The sequence below is a fragment of the Megalops cyprinoides genome, chromosome 25 (genome assembly GCF_013368585.1).
Source record: "Megalops cyprinoides isolate fMegCyp1 chromosome 25, fMegCyp1.pri, whole genome shotgun sequence".
NCBI lineage: Eukaryota > Metazoa > Chordata > Actinopteri > Elopiformes > Megalopidae > Megalops > Megalops cyprinoides.
Window position 1 is genome coordinate 13191024 of NC_050607.1, and position 21244 is coordinate 13212267.

Here is a 21244-nt window from a genome sequence, read left to right on the forward strand (position 1 = left end):
GGAAGTCTGTTTTAGATCAGGGCGGTGTGTAAACAGTACCAGCTGGAGTGGGCTCTTATGCGAGGGAGAGAATAGATGTTTTTGACCGCTGGAGACGGTGCCCCTTCAGCTTCCCTCGAGCGCTGCTGTTTCGAGGCACATGTTTGCAATTATGCAAAAGAGACACCTTCCACTGAACAAACATTCCCCTACTTAACATCAAAAGCCCCTGATTCCTGAAGACGGAAGTGCAGGAAAGCAGGAGAGAGACATGTGCACAGCAGAGTTCAAGGGATGGCAAAGCCTTTGAAACCAGAATATTTTCACGGTTACGGAGTCCACTGTGTTAATAGGATAATACCCTACTGTGCGTACGTTACTGTAATTTTCACTGTTTTTTTTTTTTGTTTTTTTTTTTTGCTGGACGTGTTCGGCCAAGGGTGTGTTACATCAGATTGATTTCTCCGGGTTTATCACTGGCACAGGCTTAAGGGGGATTATCCTTCGTGCTTAAGTTTAATACGGCAGGTATCCGGACCACACAGAGAAATTTCATGTTGCATGTGTTTCTGTTCGCCCGGATGACTTCAGAACAGACTTCGCGTTTGTTATAATATCTCAATTTGACATTTGATGTTTTTGTTTCATTTAGGCCTAGTCAAATGAACTCTAGAGACTTCTTAAAAAGTCGGCCCAGCTTTCCTGGTCAGGACCCAGACAGGTGGACTTAATTCACAAGTGGTATCAGAGGCTCAGGGATGAGCACCCATCTACAGCTAGACTGATCTGCGAGACCACCCTGCTTAAGTTTAACAGGTCTTTGGCCTTACAGAGACTCTGGTGTCGTCCATGCTATTAGCAATGTGGATGTTGTACAATGAGCTTAGGAGAGGAGGGAGGTGTTTACCTTTGTCAGAGTCTGACAGTGTCTTAGTGCAGCGCTTCCAGCAGGCTGAGGTATGGCCGCCACTCCGGGTGGAGGCCGCTCCCATGCTCCCAGGCGCCCCCGAGCGAGCGCGCCCTCCTCTTCTTCTTCTCGCTCTCCCGGCGCTTGCCGGACCGCCCTTTCTTCTTCTTCTTGCTGGCCACCTTCAGCGGCTGGTCCTTGTAGGTCTGCGACTTGTTGGTCTCCTGGGGCAGGTAGGTGCCTTCCTCCTCCACTCGGAAGCCTATGGGGTAGTTCTTGGTGCTGCCGGCGGGCTTGGGGTGAAGGGTGCTCCCCCCACTGCTGCTGCTGCTGCTAATGCTAATGCCGCCAGTACTGCTGCTGCTAACGCCGCTGCTGCTGCTGACGGCCCCGCTGCTGCCCCCGCTGCGCCCTGGCAGCTCCCGCGCCTCCGCCGTGTGCACCTCATCCAGCAGCTCCTGCAGCCACATGCGCCGCTTGAAGTCCTGCAGCGTCCGGCCCTTGTCGTGCATCAGCTGGGCGTGGGTCACGGACCGCTTCCTGGAGGAGGGAGGGGAGAGGGGGGGGAGACGGGGGGTGGTTAGATCAGGGAGTGTCCCATCATCACAGACTCTTTAAAGAGGTTGACACTGAAAACATTTTAATTATTTTTATCAAGGAAGGAACAAGGAGTGTCTTGTTTTTTTTCCCCCACTCCACCTGAATCCTTAACCAGTAAGATACCAATACCCTCCAATGTTTTCTGATTAGATAAGCTTCAGCTACATAAAAAATATTAAACTGATGAACCAGCTCCATGGTGTACCTCCAAGTTCTAACACCCTAGTATGCTCTAAGCTTGTCGCACATGAGGATCATTCCTAAGGATTAAAAGCACTCAAGTATTTCTTTTCAAGTCTGCAGCAAATGTCCTGTATAATATGCATGCACTGTGCAATGCAGTGTGTACACAACGTGTGGGAATATGTTTTCATCAATGTCATATTCAACAACCCCCGACGCTCCCCCAAGATAATTATCTCTCCCCCCCTTGCGTTTTTTACCTCCCTGCGCGAGACGCACTGATAATTCACCCCCTGCCGAATTCATCCAGTCGCCTCCGTTCAATGTGTTTTTACTTAAAGCAATCAAGGCTTGCCAAAACTTGGCCGACGTCCAGTGACTATTTGATATTATATTTACCTTAAATTCACACAGTTCCAGATCCTCGTACCTAACTAAAATAAATCCAGAGTGATTCGTAACACCTTCAGTGTGGGAGCTGGCACGTCTCGGGGCGAGCGCCTGTCCCCGGTGCCAGCGCAAGGCTTGCGCCGATGCACAAAAACCGCTTTACATTCGGCCCGCTTGTTTATACGGGAACGCGGTGTGTGATATTTTGATGTGCTATTCCTACGCTAGAGTCATGTCCACGAAAAAACACATCGGTGAGTAAATAAAGCCTGTGTTAGGCTTAAAAACACCCGTCAAAACCCTAACAGTAATCTGCACACCTCCCTCATTCACTCGTGGGCACAAGTTTGATTTAAAATGTTTGAAACGTACGAAGCGTCAACGGCGGGACAGTTTTAACGGTTGACCTTCCTATTAACTGCATTGTTAGTAGGTCTGACTTGTTAGCCTATTATTTTTAGTGGTCAGGAATGTAGAGTTGTTATGTTTTTCTCTTCTGTATTTATAATGGATTTAAAGTCCTTTGTAGCGATACGCAGTTCACACCCATATCTACAATAAGCACAGAATTATAATGAAACGTATTCTATAAAATCTGTCTTTAAACAAAAATCACTCAAACATCGCCCGGCACCCCCCAGATTCCACGTTGTTTATGCAGCAATGCAGCCTTTGTACTCCAAAAGTGTTTTGTTTAATTCGGAAATTTGAAATTAATTTAATTTGCCCAATTTGAAATCGATTTATTATTATTTTTGACAGCTGACAGCTACTGTAGAAAACATGTCTCGCCTTGGGGGAGTTGGATGTGGGCGCTTGTTGTCCAGATGTCTTGAAACAATTTTTCTCAACTTTAATATTTAGGTACACCAAGGCAAGGTATACTTTAGTGTTATATCACTATACAGCCTCTCTTATTTTTGAGAACTGTGGTGTGTCAATGACAGTTCGTCGTGGTTTCAGAGAAGTTACAGTTCCTACATCCACCAGTAGGTGGTAGTATAAATGAAGAAATATTGGTCACGCTGACGTTCCGTTATCGGCTAACCTTTGGAAACGCCAAATTACATTATAGCAGACAGAGGTTATGGCAGGGGAAGGAACACATAACGCATTAAGAAAATGCTGTAGTATTAAAAAGAAAATAAGATCATATTGCTTAACTCTCAAGGACGCTTTACAATTTAATATATGATAAAATCTTAACTGCTGAGCAGTGCATGGAGTTTAACCCATGATTTGGAGTGGCAGTTATTTGATTAAACATATTTTAAAAAAAATTGCACAGTAAATGGTCATGAATCTAATTTTGGTCACACTATTATTGCAGGCTGTGCTCTTTGATTTCTGCATCTCAGGTCAACATCAACCTCAAGGAATAAACATTGACTTCATTATAACTCCACAAAGGTAGCACTCCTGCCAGGGTTACGCCTGTTCTGTTAGGAGCTGCAACTGCAACTGAAACTGTGAAATGTTGTGCTGAAATATTTTTTGTAACCGTGCGTATTTGTACACAAGGGCCTCAGTAATTTCCTCACGGGGGGAAGAGTGGCAGCTGACCCAGGCTGACGTCACCCTGGGTGTCAGGAAAGCGACTTACACGATGAACAAGATGAATGAATCGAGTATATTCAGCACATGTCCGACTGCGCCCACAAATAGTCACTGTTTGGCTTTTCTCAGTTGAAAGAGAAAGCCTTTACCCTTTGCCACTCTGGACAGCGTCCGTCTCTTTTCTTTCCTCTGTGGAAAAGGGAAAAAATACCCAAAGCTGCAGCAAAAACCGAAGCTTTGAAAATACCTTTCTCAACAGAGGTGATTCGCATGTAGTTTTAAACGTGAGTACATTTGTTGTATATTTACAATTTTTAGTTTTTTCTTTACTTTATATGGGACTTTCACTGTTAGAGCCTAAGCCCATAGACAGTTGGAGAACTGTATTGAAATGTGAAGTATCAGCATAACTATGGTTCTATCCTTGCCTGCACCATGATTTTCCGAATGTTTCTGAATCTAACAGTGTGCAATTTGATGGCATCATTAAATCCATCACAGACCGATCCATTAAATCTCTGTTGAATGGTGGCTCATCACGTTAGCTTCTTGTCTGATTTCTGCAAGCCTGGCAAAACTTGGGTTTGTCTGCAGGCACTAAGCTTTTGTGTGTGCGCGAATGATATCACTGGCTATCGGAATACAAAATGATTTATAATGGAGACAATATTGCCTTTTTCCAGTTGCGTTAAGCTGATACATGGGGTGCCCTCCTGCCAAAAGTTGTGAGATGAGTTTTCCTTTCTGAGGAAACTAACATTTTCCTCTGCTGCTGTCTACTAAATAACGCTCACTGTCACTGTAGCATTTGTGTTGAAGGGAAAAGAAATCTGCCCCCTGTCACTTTTCATTTATTCATTCAGACTGAATTATTAATGTCAAACTTCCAAATCGCATCTACTGTATAAAACATGAACAAGTTGTATTATTTTTACAGACAGACAGAAAGCCACAAAACTAATAGGACCTATGCGACTGTAAAATGACCAAAAAAATTATGAGGGCTTGGAAACCCAGCACAAAAACAGTTCACCTGCACAGCCTCAAATCACGCAGCTGAAATTCACATTCTGTAGCGAGAGGCAGAGGCACCAAGTCACATTTCCCCCCAAACGCATTGCCCAGAAGCTGCTAAGTGATTAAGGGGTGTTAATCCTAATATTTGCTTTGCACTTCCACTGAGGTCTGCCGTAATCTGCTTGCTGGAAGGTGTTAATAAGATAACACAAACACCACGCTACAATACTGGCCCCCAGAGGGCTCGCGATCGGGGGCTTCATGGGCAGGCCTCGCGCGAGGCGTCAGAGAGGGCAGAGAGCCCAGAGGTCACGGGTTCGAGACGCGTCTCTGGCTCTGCTCGAGCTGCACACACAGGGGCGTTGGGCCTGACTCAGCTCCTGCCCTGACTCGGGCCGCTTGGAGGGGAGCGCTCCACCGCGCAGACCTCGCTGTGTCTATTATCTTTGCAGATACTGGGCGCAGCGGAAGATTGGAAGCCGCTTTCATGCGGCGCTTTTCCCCGGTGTCTGATTACCCGGCCCTAATCTCTCTGAAAACACGAACGCCGAAGAGGCCGAGTCCTCCCTCGCTCCACGCCCAGTAATAGGGGGGAAAACCAGTGGCACTCGGAGGGATACTGCGGTTCTACCTACAGCGAGGAATGCATGACCGTGTGAAAGCAAGAGAGAGCATGAGAACCCTGCAGTTTGAATAGCTGCGTGATGGAGTGGGACACTCAGAGGTTAAACTGCATCATACGAGGCCATGATCTCTGTGAACAGGGGCTGTCTGTGGCGAGGCTGTGGGTGATGCTGCTCCCTGGGAGCGAAGCCCATGTTCTGGGGTCTGGGGTGGGACGGGGGGGACGTGGGTGTGGTGAGGGTGGGTGTTGACAGTGTGTGCGTGTCTGCGGACGGTGGTTTGTTTTGTGCGGGTGCAGAGGGTTCTGTCTTGGCGGGTGTGAGGCTAGTGAAATAGCCGATTTCCTGAAATCAGACGGGTTTTGAAAGGAGAAAACGGGCCAGTTCAATTAAGGCAGTCATGCTCACGCTTGAAGAATTTACGTTTCTTAAAATGCAGTTAAATGATCCAAGACGGCATAGGCTATGGATAGCCTATTAAGCTATGGACGATTAACAGTTGCTACATGTCATTTGTTTGAGGGGCAAGTTTTGAAAAGACGAAGTATGTTCTCATCCAGTGTTGCAGTATATGAAAAATTGCACTTACAGAATATATATGAAAGAATAAATCTTTTACTTTTTAAAATGGCCCTGTTTATATACATACAGTTATTTCCTGCAATGCTTAACTCTCCTTCAAAAAATGAGTGGGGATGTCTTTGAAAAGGGATCCTGCACCCTTAACCTTTTAATAAGCTGACTTCAAACGTTCCCATCGGCGCAACTACAGAAAAGCAAGAAAGAAAGTCTTGAAACACCCTGAGGTGGCGGGCGTCCAACAGAAATCTTTATTTGGCCTACCTGAAGTTAATTGTTTCTCTGTGCCGGGGTGAAAAAATGTGCTCTGCGTTTAACCTAACCACAATACATGTAATTTCAATCCGCTCCCCCCTCTCCATCCATTTGAACTCCTTTCACAAACTTGGCAGGGAGTCAAGCAAAACGTTTGTGTGACTTGTTATGCTCTGTGGCCAGATGCCAGGTGAATTGATTGCTCAGTGTCTGCCTCCTTCTGGTGTGCTGTAATTGCACTCCGGATCTCTTAATGAACACGTCATGAGATAATATTTATTGCTATGCAGCGGTTTAGAACGGTTTTAATTAATGTACTATCTTTGAATGCAGTTGAGGTGATATATTTGGGGCGGGGGTAACCCTTTATCGCTGTTTATTGTGATTTGTATTGTTTGGTCAATGGCAAAATGGCAAGGTTGAGTACATTGACTACATTTATATGTAGCATATTTCAAATGTAAGTGACCTACTCTACATCACAAAAATTGTGACCTATATAGTGTATTGCTTGACGGAAGGTTGACATGTTTAAATGGTAGCAATGAAGCTACATGTTAATGATGTTTAAAAATGAAGGCATTTTCATCAATACATTTTTTTTGGGAAGAAAAATTGTAATGCTTGGCCAGTACATGACATTGTACCTCAGTCAACTCTGACCTAACTGCTTATTGAATTATCTGTGAATAACAAACCCACTGTGCACATAAAATGCTGCTCTGACAATGCATTTTTGGAATTCAGAAAAGATCCCCTGCCCCTGTAAGTTTTTCCAGCGTTTTAGCACTACTTTCCCTAACTTTTAAGTTTTTTCAGACAGATTTAATTCGCCAGGTCACAAAGTTACATGGAGGAGAGATCACTGGTCAGTTGCAGGCGAAGCTAAACATTTAATAATATGAGCAGAGAACTTGGCATGTTACTTTAGAAAACATTAATTCTTTTTCTCACTGTAGGATCCCCTCAGGAATCTTTCCCTCTATCTATTTTAGAAAGCAGCAGTCAAGTTTAGTGGGTCTTGTATAAGGTGTTTTGAATCTCAGCCTCAGACATTTTTCGAGAAACGTGACAGAACTCTGAAAAGTTCGCTTTTCCTAAGGATCCGTGTCACAAACACCACCGCAGCGAAATACATTTCAGATGTGACCAAGCTCCAATTCTGCAGATTCTTTCACACCAAACTCTCTCTGTCTTTTTGCCCCAAATCCATAGAAACATAACATTTATCCACAGCAGCAAGTTTTATAGATGTGTAAAACTTATAGGGTCCCCATCAGGGTAGAACACTGACACCCCCTCATCTCCTTGACATGTCTTATATTTGCCAAAGAATGACTTTCTATCACTTCTCTCAACCTTGATTCAAGTAGCTGAATGACCTGCGAGAGACCATGCTGAAAATATTTCGGAGTGGTTACGTTTCCCAATGTTTCCTACCTGGAACGAATGAAATACTCAGCGGTAACTATGCCATTGCAAGATGATGTAGTAGATATATTTATACATATTCATCCAGCCCTGCTTTCTGAGGTACATTGTTTTTGCGTGGCCCACTGCTTATATCACTTCGTCTGAGGCCAAAATGGACAGCGGACAGCGCTCAGCGGACGCCAGGGTGACAAAGTGCACGCGGCACAGGATGCTGGTCAAGGCGAGAAGGAGGGGAGGCAAAAAAGGGAAAGAAGGCCGTGTCTGTTTTTCGCAGACGGTCCGAAACCTCTGCCCACCCGGCGCAGTGAGAGAGAAAGAGAGAGCAAGAGAGAGAGAGCCGGCTGAGGTAATAACCTAAAACACCCCGAGTGAAATTCCGAATGAGAGCCGCCGTGCATCGGATCTTTTGGATCCGCTGGAAAAAAGGATTCAGGCACAAGGCTGCGGAGCACCGTCACTACGGCAATTTTTTTTTCTTTTTTTTTCCCTTACGAAAAGTAAACGTGCTGGTAGGTAGCTGAGGACTATCAAAACAACGACCGGCAAGCCTTCCGTTTTCCACCACATAAGAGCCAACACACCTGCCACCCAACTGTGGAACTATTTCTATTAATGTTTATAAATAGCAAGGATTATTATTATTTGTATATTTTTTTTATATTTATGTCATCACCTTTGCTTCTGCTGCTGAAGTGTATAAAAACAGTGCTTACAGCTGGAAACTGCATGGCTAAAGTAATTTCACACAAATGTGAAAATAACAGAGAAATCAATACATTTCGGACAGGATCACCCATAGAGTGGCCATTAAAAGCAGTGACTTACATTCTGTTACTGAGAGCATCAATTGGTCTTCCATAGTGTGGTACAGGAGAGCACAGCAAGAACACTGCCAAACTCCACTGCTGAAACAATCTTCTGAAACAAACCATTCTGGGGATAGTTCTCTGCAAAGAAAAAAAAAGAGAAGAGCCCATAATTTAAAACATTGTATTTATGTATTATTATGCAAATTAAAACAACAAAGAAGGATAAATCATGTTCATTGTTTTAATAATTGCATGATGAGGTAACTCAGCTATTGTATTAGAGCTTTGTGAAAGTGGTGTCTCATTGTAGTTAATACATAATGATGTCCATATGAATACAGTCAAACAGCCCACCCTGAGTTGCTGCTTCCAGTGCTGTTTCTGGTAAATAGGTCCAAACAGACAATGCAACTATTTACTGAAACTCTTAAATTAACTGACTTGTTTTTTTCACTAAATATGTTTACCTGAAAAAAAAAAAAACCTTAGCAAAGCTAGCTCACACTATAATGCTCAAGCAGTTAAGGAAATTAATGCAAAACAGCAAGACCCCTCTGCTGAACAAATGAACACAACTCTGCAAAAAACTGCAAGAAAAGAGGAACAGGACTTACTTTCCCAAGGCAGGGGTGCACAAAATGTTGGGGTAGTCCTTTCTTCACCTCCCGAAAAGAGAGAAAGAGTGTTTCCAGGCTGAAACGAAACACAAAAGCACAGCGTGGGTCAATCCAGGTGATTACGCCCCTGTGAAAATAAACCAAGATGATTACATGGGGAGTTAGATAGGTGTGGGAAAAACTCCTCCAACATAACACATCCAAAGTCTTCTTTTCCCCCCTTCACATCTCCAGATGTGTTCAGCAGCACTACTTACTTTCTCCAAAACTTTCTTTCCTTTAAAAAACAGTCAAGACAACTTTTTAAAAAATATCCCAAAACAAGAAAAAAAGAACTAGTCAGTGTGGCTCCAGCTGTAGATGCACCAGTGGCTCCTCTAGTTGTTCTGACTGGAGTGGAGCTGGAGCCTGTTATAGTAGCTGCTTAACAGTGGGACAGGCGGCAGCTGCTGGGGTGGGAGTGATGGGAAAGTTTGCAGCATGCTGTCTGTCTGCGTGCGTCTGAGAGCTGGGACTCTTATGAGAATGAGCATGCCCCTGCCTCGGAGTTCACTCCAGAAAGCCAGCACTGGCAAGAAGGTGGCGCCCAAGCAACACACAGCCGGGGAGGTGCGCAGGGGCTCAGAGAGGGCACGCTTTCTGCCTGGAAGCGACAGGGAGGTAAAGTGGGAAAATTGGAAGGGGGGGTTGAGGTGGGGGGGACAAACAGGGGGTGACACCAACCCCCCCCCCAAACCCCCCCCCCCCCACCCCACCCATGTGTGCTGTTCACTTTACCCCACCTGGATACGCTTGAAGGAAATTCATAGCATTCTTTACACCCCAAAGAGGCAATTTACTGAAAAGTGAGAAACTACATTTGGAGCTGAGCAGCCTTGATCTGAATTATGGAACTCAGAAACAAATGAGGGAGAGGGTTAGGGTTAGGAGTAATGGGGGAGATATGCTTCTTAGGTGTTGAGGATCTCATTAATTAACTTTCGTTATTTGGCAGTTAAAAATGCCAGTATCATACATGCTCCTGTTGCTTGATAGTAGTAGTACATTATGCACAATAATCAATGTTTCAGCTACACTTATTTCCTCCCTTTATTTTACTGCCTGTTTTATTGTCACTTGTTATAGATGGGAAAGTAACCAACGAGAAAGCAAAGCTTGATTTTGCCAAAATGTCAAGAGAACATAATACAGAAAATGCATACATTTTGGTAAAGAACTTTCCATTTTCACCCCTCTTCAGTGTACTTTTCATGCCTCTGTTGTTTGCCTTTACAGTTGTAGAAGCTACTTTGATTTCTGCAAAGACTGTAATCTGTTCTTATTTTATTGATCATGTGCTTTCAGTTGAGCTCGGGGGGTCTGTCTATGAGTCAGGTTACAGAGAACGTCCAGCTCTTAAAATTTTGCCATGATGCCAAAAGACAGTGGCACTGCCTGGAATACCCTGGGACTTCAGTTGATACAATCTCTCATTCCGTTACCTCATCTGACCACCAAAATGGTGAGCTATGGCACACTGAATATTATAATACTAACATTAATAATTACAGTCGTGCTAAATTCCACAATAAAGCACATCGCCAGCTCTTTTTCTCGAGACATTTGTCCATGATGAGTTCATTTTACACAGACTCGTGTTATACCACAGCTGCACTGATCCCGTGATTGTGATACTGAATGCATGATCTCTGCTCCTTTTCTCCCACTGTAAGTCAGGTCTGATTGGTGAAGATTAGCCCAGAGCACACAGTGCTTCAGCTAGCCAACTAGAGACACCTCAGACTGTATCTGTTCCAGACAAACTTCCCTTCTGTCAGAGAGTTTGTGACATAATGTGGAATGACAGCACGTAAAGGTGCGTGCGTTGTTTTGCTTGCCGTCAGAAGTGACTTTGGTGACAGAGGAGCGACCACGGGCCATCCCTGGCCTTTACGCACCGAGTTTTACGCACTTCACCTCCCACGCGCCCGATACACGGGTGCCAGAAGGGGACGGCATCAGGACATACTAGCAATTTTTGCAACGGTACGATAAGAACCCACTCTGGCAGGTTGAAGCATGTAACAGTTCTGACCTTCCCACGATGATCTTGACTCTGAATTGTTTTACTGCCTGTTTTATTCATATCCAAATTACTTTTTATTTGATTTTAGTTTGTTTTTGACACCAATAATGCAAATATAAGTTGGTCTGGTCCCAAGATTTGAATATGAGCTTGGTCACAAAGTAACCCAAACACAGCCAGTTAGACTTGATACATGAGAGGAATCAGAGACTCAGAGCTGAGCCTTGGAACTCAGAGGATGCTATATACAGTGGCACCAGGCTTTGTTCATTGCCAGAACTGCTGATATTATACTAGTAAGTCATTTAAATAGGTAGTTAGTTGAATGTTCTGGCATAGTTCGTATGGTGCCAGAAGAGGGGCAGAGTAACAGCAGATTTAGTAGCAGTAGTCCTATATGATTTTTAGAGATTGAGAGATCAGTCGCAGTGCTTCCTTTGAGCCAATTACCACTATGGCTATGCCAATAGTCTATGATTGGCACCAATGTCTGCATTTTCCTGATCACTGAAATACAGACATGAGCACTTTAAGTAGGTTTCAATGGCATATGTTTTGGGTGTTCAATAGAGTGAGTTTGGATGGGAAGAGCCATCCTTTAGGGAGGAATTTCTCTGTTACTGTGCTCACATTCTGTGTGTGCAGTATTGCTTAAACCATGCCCGCTGTTCTGCGGGCAACCGTCTCACGTCAGTTGATTCTAAAACGGCCTTTAATTTTTTGTTTTGCGGTGAGGTCTGATAATCACCGACAGTGTCAGAAATGTTCATCACCCTTTGAGCTCGTCTCTGATGACCTCACACATGCGGAATGTGGACTCAAGGAATTCCGGCAAGGACCCCAACTGATGGAAAAGGCAGTGACTGAGTCAGTGAAGGGATGACCTGGCTGCAGGGGTGAGAATCAGTACCTCTCCCCACCAAGATAAACAGCCGAGGTTCACCACTGCACCCAAGAGACACCGCTCTAACCCCAGTCAGACTTTACGCACACAGCCCTCACACAAGGGGGCTACTGCCTGCCCTCCAGGCGAATAAGGCTCCGACGTAACGTGTGTGGTCATGGAAATAATCCCAGCATTAACACCGCTGCCGCTGATGAAGGGACCCAAACACAGGTGTCCAGCATCACAAACACACACGGCAGCAGCGGAGAGCTGGAAAACAGCTCGCATGGGTGGGGGCCAGAGGTGGTGGGGGGCTTTGCAAGGGGTGTGGGGGGGTGGCACTCTGCATGTATACAATATTCAACAGGATATCACTGCTTTAAAAATAGATCGGTGTTTTGAGACATGCAGAGGTTCGCACGTTAACGTCTGTTAAAGAGAAGGAACATTCAGCGCAGCATACAGAAACAAACATTTTTCAGGCTGAATTAACTTGCTGCCCTTGCCATTTGAACTTGTTTATAGGAAACATTCCACTCTCACTGCGAATCACGCCCGGAGAGATACCTAAGAGCTCTGATGAGGCTTTGGCAGACGATCAGTGTGTCTCGCTCTGCAAAGCGTCCTCCAAAACTTTGAGGCGTTTTTTTTTTCTCTCTCTCTCTCTCCTCTCTCTCTCAACATGGAGTGTTTGAACACAGGGGTGAAGTTCTTCTTTTTTTTTCTTCCTTCTGTTTTGCCAACGACGCTCTAATATTCTTGCATACAGCTGGAGTGGATTGCTGACATTACAGCTCCCATCCAGTCAGAGACGTGGACGGTGATTTATTCTGTTGACGTCACTTCCTGTTCTCCTTTTCGTGGGAGCTTCCCCTGTTTCACCCGCACCCAGCCTCTGAGGTTAGCTGAGGGAAGAGGTGGCTGTCAGATTCTCACGAAGGAGTATGATGTTGAAAAGGTGTTGGTCCGTCACTTTGTCATTCCGGCAGTATGAAATGTGTTGCGTGCTTATGTCTACGCACAGGAAAAGCCCTTATCTACAGAACATTGTGAGTGCTGTTTGGGAGGAGTTAAACTCTGTGTTTCTAGAGTCAACAATACACATGTGCCCTCTGACACCTCTCTGAGTGTCATCGTGACCTTTTGAGCAAGCCCCGCCCGCTCCTCCTCCTTTGTGTTGTGATCACTATAGAAAGTGTCAGGGCGAAGGCTTCGATTTTTTTTCAGACTGGTTGTAGTTGTGAACCCGAGGGACCCTCCACCAAGGTCCATAAGAATCAAACATTACAAAATCCTGGAGACTGCCATTACCACATTTCTCCAAATGTTAAAACATTACAGAACGGCCTCCCAAGCTTCTTAAATGGGCGACGCTTTTAAACAGAGCTGAAATCATCAATGAAAATATGACTAATTTGCTCTCTGAGGGGCAGCATTTTTAAATGAGATGGTGGTGGGTATGAATGGAGCTCAGCAGAGCTTCCCTCGGACTCTGGGAGTAATTAGATGGCTGATTCGAATCAGTAGAGCGGTTCGAGGCCAGGGACAAACTTGCCCTTTAGTTATCATTTACTAGATTTCAAAACAATTGTTGGTCTTTGATTATTTTTTTCCCCAAAGCCAGTTTCTTGGTGCCAAATTACGCAACTATACACAATCAAAACCGACAGTGAAAATTGAAAAAAAAAAAATAATTTGTTCATCCACAGATGGAAAACTGAAGTCAATGTGGCATGTACAAGGGGAAATAGCACTGTTAAAATGGGTTAGCATTAGATTCCCAATAACACCATTTCTCTGTAAGCCATGACAGCTTTTGACGTTTATTTTTCAAAGTGCATTCTTTGTGCTGAATGCGCCAGCTAATAAATGAACACAGTTGGCCACACTAAGCCAGCATGACCGTCATGTATTTCCACCTGTGTCTTATCAGCATAAAGCATGATGATCAATACAGTAAATGCATAGTTCTTTGATAGCTCACTGGCTTAAGGTTAACCACGAGTCATGCTCTCTCTGACTTATTTGTGAGACAGATGAAGAGCGTTAGGATGTTACGTATTTGATGGCCAGGAAGTTCATTGTGGATAAAAGTAAAAAGTAGGCTCTGTGATGTGATATGTTATGATGTGATAATGCTTTTTCCAGTGAGACAGCACAGTTCAGATTTGTCGTGTCTATCTCTGCATGTCTGTAATAGTCATCAACTTAAATTGTAAAAAGATCTCTTTTCTCAAAAATGATACTCAATCGCTTTCAGTTATATTTCTGTTCTGTTTAAGAGCTTGAATATGTCATGAATAGAGTAACTCTAGAAGTGTAATATGGACTTCTGGCTACATGATGATAATTATTCCTATGTTGGTCACATTTTGTACAAATTACAAGTAATACATGTCTTGCAGTTAGAACAGATATTAAGTAGGTACGACATTGGTGGTAAACTTCCAATTTAAGATGAAATTATTTAAGTGATTTTTCATTATTTAATATAATTGTTTTGAAAATGTACTTGCTCTGTGTTCACATTGGTTTGTTTTGTTTGATTTTTTGAATGAATGCTGTTGTTCTTTTACATTGATATTTACAGTCAAATAAAATGTAGTCAGTTGCTGATCAAAGCAACCAGCAGCCGAGATGGAAATTCTTGCTCTTATTATACTCTAATCTGCTTATTAACTAAATAGGCCATGCTTAATAAGAAGTAGCAACATATTTAGTAAGTATTTTCTAACAATAAAAATAGTCCCTTAAGAACCTTCTGTTTATGGTTAGTAGATCCAAAATTATGTGAAGTATCCGGAATAAGTAACAGGGATCGGTTCTCATGTAGATTTAAAAGTTTTCTTGATCTTAATAAATATATGAAAGGGTCCGAGTCTCATTATAAATGCAAAGCTTGGAGGCATCAACCCAGTGGGTGGCAAATTAGTCCCTGAAGGACTCTGTACTTTACAAGCCACTCAGTGTGCAATGGTCCCAATTTGAGGAGGAGTCCCAAAGTTATAGCAACAGCACAAAAAAGACCCCTCCCTCACCCAAAAAAAGTCAGCTCACTGCTTGCTGGTGGACTCCCACCTCATATAACGCTTTCAAATTCTGTAGGAAAAAAAGACCTCATATGATTCCATTCTGCAAAGTCTACTTTACCTGCATATAAACAGGTAAAAAAAAAAAAAAAAAACAACTTTCCTGGCGGCCTGTGGCGAGCAGAGTGTGAGCCAGGAAAGCTGTTTTTGATTCATGGTAAATTGCTGCGTTCTGGCAGAGTATGCAACACACACACACACACACACACACACACACACAAAATTGTTCTCTTATAATCTTACAACACCCCAGCTCCCCACCCCTCCCACTTCGAATAACAATCTCCCGCACAAAGGGACGCAGTGTCGCGCGTCTGCCTGCTTCTCACTGTCCCTCTGCGGCTCCCCCACCTCCAGCTCTCATGAGGTCAATCACAGAGATGCTGAAGGAGCAGAGGCCTCCTGAAGTCCACTGGGCTTGGAATGTGGTCCGGTGGCTGGACTCCAATGGGGTTGAGACAATGTTTCTGGCATATGTTGTAATTCTCTTTCTCTCTCCCCCCCACCCTGCTATAGTGAATCATTGGAGCTCTCAGTGCTGTGCGGGGGTGGGGGTTCTCACAAAAATGATGGAATCTGGTGGTTGAGTGGCCACCCAGGAGCGAGGTGTCTGGTCGGTTATTGATTTTGAATTAGATGTACAGAGGCTTCAGGGTTGAAAGGTACAGGCTGTGCCTGTAGGAGCTTACTGGGGGCAGAGGACAGGGGGGAACGTGCTTGTCTCACCCTTGAGATCAAGCACGTTAAGGGAGTCAATGCATCCTCAAAGAGCTCCTGCAATGGGCTCATGGTGACCGTGAACCACTTTGCGTGACGGCCACTCCAAATTTTTGCTACCCGGCCTGACCTGGATTTCCTACCTCTGTCTCACTATTGTACCAAAGGACGGGAATTCTCATGTGTCGCAGCCTCCTCCCCTGAGTATATGGGGAACTGCGTAATGGTGAACAGCAGAAAACTCACTAAGAGGATGTTATACCTGCCTTGTCCCATTGAGCTCCATTAGTGACATCTGAAACACTGCAAGCTACTGTGCTTTCTCCTGATTTAGCCCTGTTCAATCTATGACATTTCTGCATTCATTCTTTAGCTTTTCACACTGCATTGGGTGGTGTTGAGTGCTTATATTTGTGTTGCATGTTATTTATTTTTAGCGCATCGCAGATGAATCAGCATCTAGAACTAACTGGACTGGACTAACTGGACTAACTCAAAGTGCAGATATCATAAGGATTTTTAAAAATAGGTTACTGTTTGAAAAGTATAACATTAAAAAGTAAAAACGAAAAATCCCTAAAATCTACAACATTTAAAATATGCTGATAGGAGCAGAGATATATTGGTTAATTTATCAAATAACTGTACATTTGTACAGTTTTACATTTCATTACTGGCATTATCGGCACTAATAATTAAAAAGTTAGTAGTAAACAAATTAATTAATGATTTAGAAATACTAGGATACTTTTCTGTCAGCATCGTTGAACTGTCCATACAGTTAAAGACAAATTCATTGCATTATGTTGAAGTTTTACCTGGTACTAATTCTGGTAATTTTCTGGCTGGATTGGAATGCCCTTTTCAGAATAAATGACTATTTTATGCACTGTGGAAAAGTTCCATTACCATACACATTGCTACGTTCAGTGTGACTTAAGCACATGATTTTAAACACAATACGAGGGGTTTGGAGTTAAGTTTCTGTAAATCAACAGTAACAATCTACCTACTCTGCCGTGCAGTTCGCTACCCAACATTTACAAAAGAAGACAAAATCACAGAATCCTCCAGTGCCTGAAAATTGCTCAATACAGATGTTTCCCCTGCTCTCGAGTCTAAACCTCAATTACTCTTTATCACCGTCGTATTTTGGAGCTGAAAACAACAGGCTTACTGTTACCGTTCTTGCTTTTTTTGAACTGCAGTGCTCTCTTGCCAGAACACATTGAGGTCTTTGTAAACTTTGAAACTGGCAAGTCACTGATCGGTGTGATTGATCGGCACATGGATAGACGGCTTTCCCTCAGCTATGTGTGTTGCCTGGGTAACACAGATATCCACCCCACTGCCTTAAGTAAATTCACATCTGCTATCAATGATCTGCATGATTAAAACATTTCAATCATCTAATGCAATATTCTTGTGGAGTTGGAATCGCATTCATAGGGCTCTTGTACATCTGTCACACTGATGTGAAGCTGAGCAGGTTTTCAGGGGAGTGCAGTGGAAAGGCTATATCAAATAAGCTGTTGGTGAAAAAATATTTCCGTTAACTAAATGATTATTATGTAAAACCATCCATCCATATTGTATGATATTTAATGTAAAGCACTGGCTACAAATTATTACACGGTGACACGAGAGTTGAGCAGAAACCACAAATTCTTTGTAACATTATTATTGGGTTTTTTTTATTATTATTTAATGTGGACTATGGACTGAATTAAGGTATAATCCAGTTTGCAATGTACATTCTTCATAATTAATTGGCTGTGTGTGAAAAGTGCGAGACGGCTCATATTAAACTACTCAACGGTAAAAATGTAAGAGGCAGAGAACCGCGGAGCTCTTGGCAAAAGCAGCTCACGCTACCATCCCTGGTTCCTCTCGATTAAAAACCGCACCAAAGCCTCCAGCAGCTCTCGCTGCCTGCCAGAGAGGCACACCTGGGTGCCGCTGCTAACTGAAGGTGAGGTACGGCTCGGGAGAGAAGTAACGCGGTGTGGACCGGATTCAGCCAGCTGATGTCAAACACCGTAAGACTGATTTACAGACCATAATGTGTGCCCTTATGTGTATAAAAGAAACCTCTTACCTAATGGCCCTGCGAAAACATTTGAATTCTCCTTTTTCCTGTAGCAGCACAAAATCAGTGCCCTAAAAATTTGCTACTGGAGGGGTCACGTAAGATCAGACCCATTAAGGATTCAATATCATAATTTGTTTTGGAGTTTTATTTTGGCAGTCCCACACTTTCACCATTTTCTTTGTACAAAATGTGGAGCTGGATCTTTACTAGAGCAGGTCAGGTTAATTTCCTCACTCAAAGGTGCAAAATGAGCGCCATGCCTAAATCTCACCGCTCTCAGTTCCCTGCCGCAGAGCCATTGTATTTCCCCTTCACCCTGTCTCTCCAGAGAAGACTGAAACCCTCAGGCGGGTACATGTAAGTCACAGATTTGTATCAGGGTCCAGGTAAACTGGAATATCTCTTTTTTTCTCCTTTTTTTTTTATTCACGGTGTAGCTAGTGGTTAAAGAAATTTGCCAGGTTTCACACGTATTAACTGCATGGTTTATTGGCTTCGAAAGCCTCACTGCAGAATGAGTTTTGCTGTGGAGTTTTACTTTCCCCCAGGGTTTTTGGATAGGTATTTCTAGTCTTCTGCCCGTAGGGTGCTTTCTCTTTAAAGTAGTAAGTTACATGCTACTTCACTGAGAATTCCCTCATAAAAAAAAAAAAAAAATCAACAAAACAAATTTTACCCGTTGGAATGCCGTTTGAAAGAGCGCAGATTGTTCCCAAATCATAAAACAGCTTGTATTTCTCTCACTCAAAAGCACCCACTCAAAGCACAAATGAGCACATAAATGCAAACATATTGTCTCACATATCATCAGCTGTACATTGAATATATCAATAGATACCGATGTGATGTTGTAGATCCCAGAGGACATCACATCCTGCATTTTGCTGTATTTTCTGAAGAAAATAAGTCTGATAAACAAGATTGGTTCTCAGCTTTGCTCAGTTATTGGGTAAGCTAGAGACTCAACTGCTATAAATTGTTGTGGTAAGTTTACAGTAATATAAATGCAAATCGTACACTATAAGCAAAGCAACTATTAACAGATAAGTTGACATTATTAAATCATGAAAAATGTTAGGAAAAAAAGACTTACCAATGAAGGGACTTTTCAAGTGGTTGTCCTCTTGCCTCTTTGTTAATTTACAATCCACTGGGGATTTCTCCCAAAACTAAATCTAGATGAAAAAGTATGGCTTTATATTGTCTCGCTATTTGTATGAGCTCCCAACGTTACTGCAAAGTCTTTGGAAAAAAAATACTGCTTGATTGAATCAAAAGTATGAAAAAAGTGGAATTAAATGTATTAGCAAAACCGTTGTTACACTGGAAGATTATCTTGAACTGCTGATGGCTCCTCTGCTCAATTGCGAGGAAAGTTGCCTTTTCAAAATATATACATGGTGAAACCCCACCGCTGACATCATTTGCTAGTCGTCACAACCGCCTCGTGGTAATAGAAGACATGCTGCATATGTAATTAGGCGCACTTACTCACACACTAACACACACACACACACACACACACACACAAGCACACACACAAATCATTAGGATATAATTTATAGCTGCAGGCAAAGACATTGTGCCAATGGGACTGGTGTTATTTTCCCCTTTGAAATCAGAAAATCACATGTTATTCACTAGTTGTGGGTTGAGGGGGAGACGGGATGTGTTTGTATGTGCCTTACACTAGGTGGGAAGCTTTTGTTCACAGGTTTCCAAGAAAGGCTTACCAAGACGATTAGACATGTTAGTAAAACCTTTTAAACCTTGAAATGAGGTATAAGACAAAAACGAAAATGATTGTTATTACTCATACTAAAGCGCCACATAAGCGTACAGTCTATGTGGCCATTTCATAAATATTTTTGTAGCAGATTATTATTTAGCTTGAAAAGCCCTCTATCAAAAAGCCATCAGAGAGCCTGTAAACCTAGCCCCTGTTTAGTGTTTTGTCTGAAATACCTGAAATACCTGTAATTAAATGATGACAGCCCCCCCTGGTCTTCCCCTGTGACGGATCAGAGTAAGAGGAGAGCTCCAAAACACAGGTCAATGGTTTGTTCCTCACTCCTACCAGTATTTGTGTAGCGTCCCTCCTAATCTTGGTCATGAGTGAACTTTCGCTAGTTTCCACTTGTGTCGTCTGGTCTGGGTTTTTCTAAGTTTAGCCGAGAGCCGTGGTTTTTGGACGGGCGCTAAGCCGTGGGCTACCGGCTCACATTTGTCAGGAGAGCGGTGAGTCGTGGCCACAGCCAGACGCTTCCCCCCCGTGGCGGTGCGGCCTAACGACAACAAAAACAGTAGCTTGCGGGTTCCACCAGCCTCGTCATATTGCTCACTTTCCTCCACATTGCCATCTAATGACAATCAACCAGGTCACTCTCACCGCAGATATCCTCTTCGATCCCCTTTGAATGTGTCACAAACACAGGCTGGAAATGCAGTATATGAATAAAATGAATCCTTGCTGGCTTGTATTTGGGTGTATCCTGAAATCTACTTTCTTTTTTCCCTTTTTCTCCCAATTTGGAATGCCCATTTGTGTAAAATAAATGCCATCCATTGCTGCAACCCCTACTGACACTCTGGGAGGGCGCAGACAAACAGATGTTCACCTCAGAAATATGTGATGGCACCGCCGTGTTCAGCACAGTCCCAAATGCACAAACATGAGGTGGATGAAGACACTTCATGACTTGATAGTATACATGAAGATTGCAGGCACCCAATTTACCAGTGGGGGTCACTGGTCAGCGACGGGACAGACAAGCTCCTTGCTGATGTGCCTTCTCCTTTATCTCCAGCAGAACGGAGCAAGTGTTTTCCACCACTCTGTGCTCCTGGTCATCATTGGCTGATGGCACAGCTAGGATTGGACCTGAGCTGTAGGGTTCAGGCTGCACTCGAAACAGCAAGCCTTCTTACTGGCTGAGCCACTCGGGAGCCACGAACAGAACTTCATGGGAGGTATAACCATTTTAATTATGTCTGAAGAACAGTTCTCTGTAGCCCAAGTTAGAGTCTCAACATAACTCAATATTTGTGTGAAATGTTATAAAAGTATCTATTTTATAACAGGATGCAATTATAAGTGCTATTTTCATGGTAGACTATTTTGTCACAGCTTAATAAGGCAAAGCCCATTACTCATGGAAACGAGTACCCCAATTCCCCCTTTTCTCTTGAGAAGACAGAATTGCTGTTTCCCACGCAATAGGGTTTTCAACCTAGTTTGCATATCTAAACCTGGCAAGACTTTCTCTCTCTGTATGCAAGCCAGCACAGCCCTGGATTCTGCTGTTCACTTCATCTGCTGTTTGGAGGATCATCTGAAGGAGTCCAATAGATTATTTGCAAAACTGGCCGAAGCAAGGTTCACAATTTCCAAATAACCAGGCTTAGACCCTTAGGGGATGGTCATCATCGAAAGAAGGAAATAATT

At 43.4% G+C, this 21244-nt stretch overlaps 1 protein-coding gene across 1 annotated transcript; it reads right to left on the reverse strand.

Moving 5' to 3' along the window:
• Window positions 1-883: 883 nt before the first annotated feature.
• pthlha (parathyroid hormone-like hormone a) lies at window positions 884-18927 on the reverse strand. Its single transcript, XM_036520514.1, has 4 exons — window positions 18893-18927; window positions 8948-9026; window positions 8350-8471; window positions 884-1426 (listed from the first exon to the last, which is right to left on the reverse strand). Exons 3-4 carry the CDS (start codon window positions 8454-8456, stop codon window positions 910-912), a joined length of 624 nt encoding a protein of 207 aa, XP_036376407.1. The 5' UTR covers window positions 8457-8471; window positions 8948-9026; window positions 18893-18927; the 3' UTR covers window positions 884-909.
• Between the last annotated feature and the right edge of the window lie 2317 nt (window positions 18928-21244).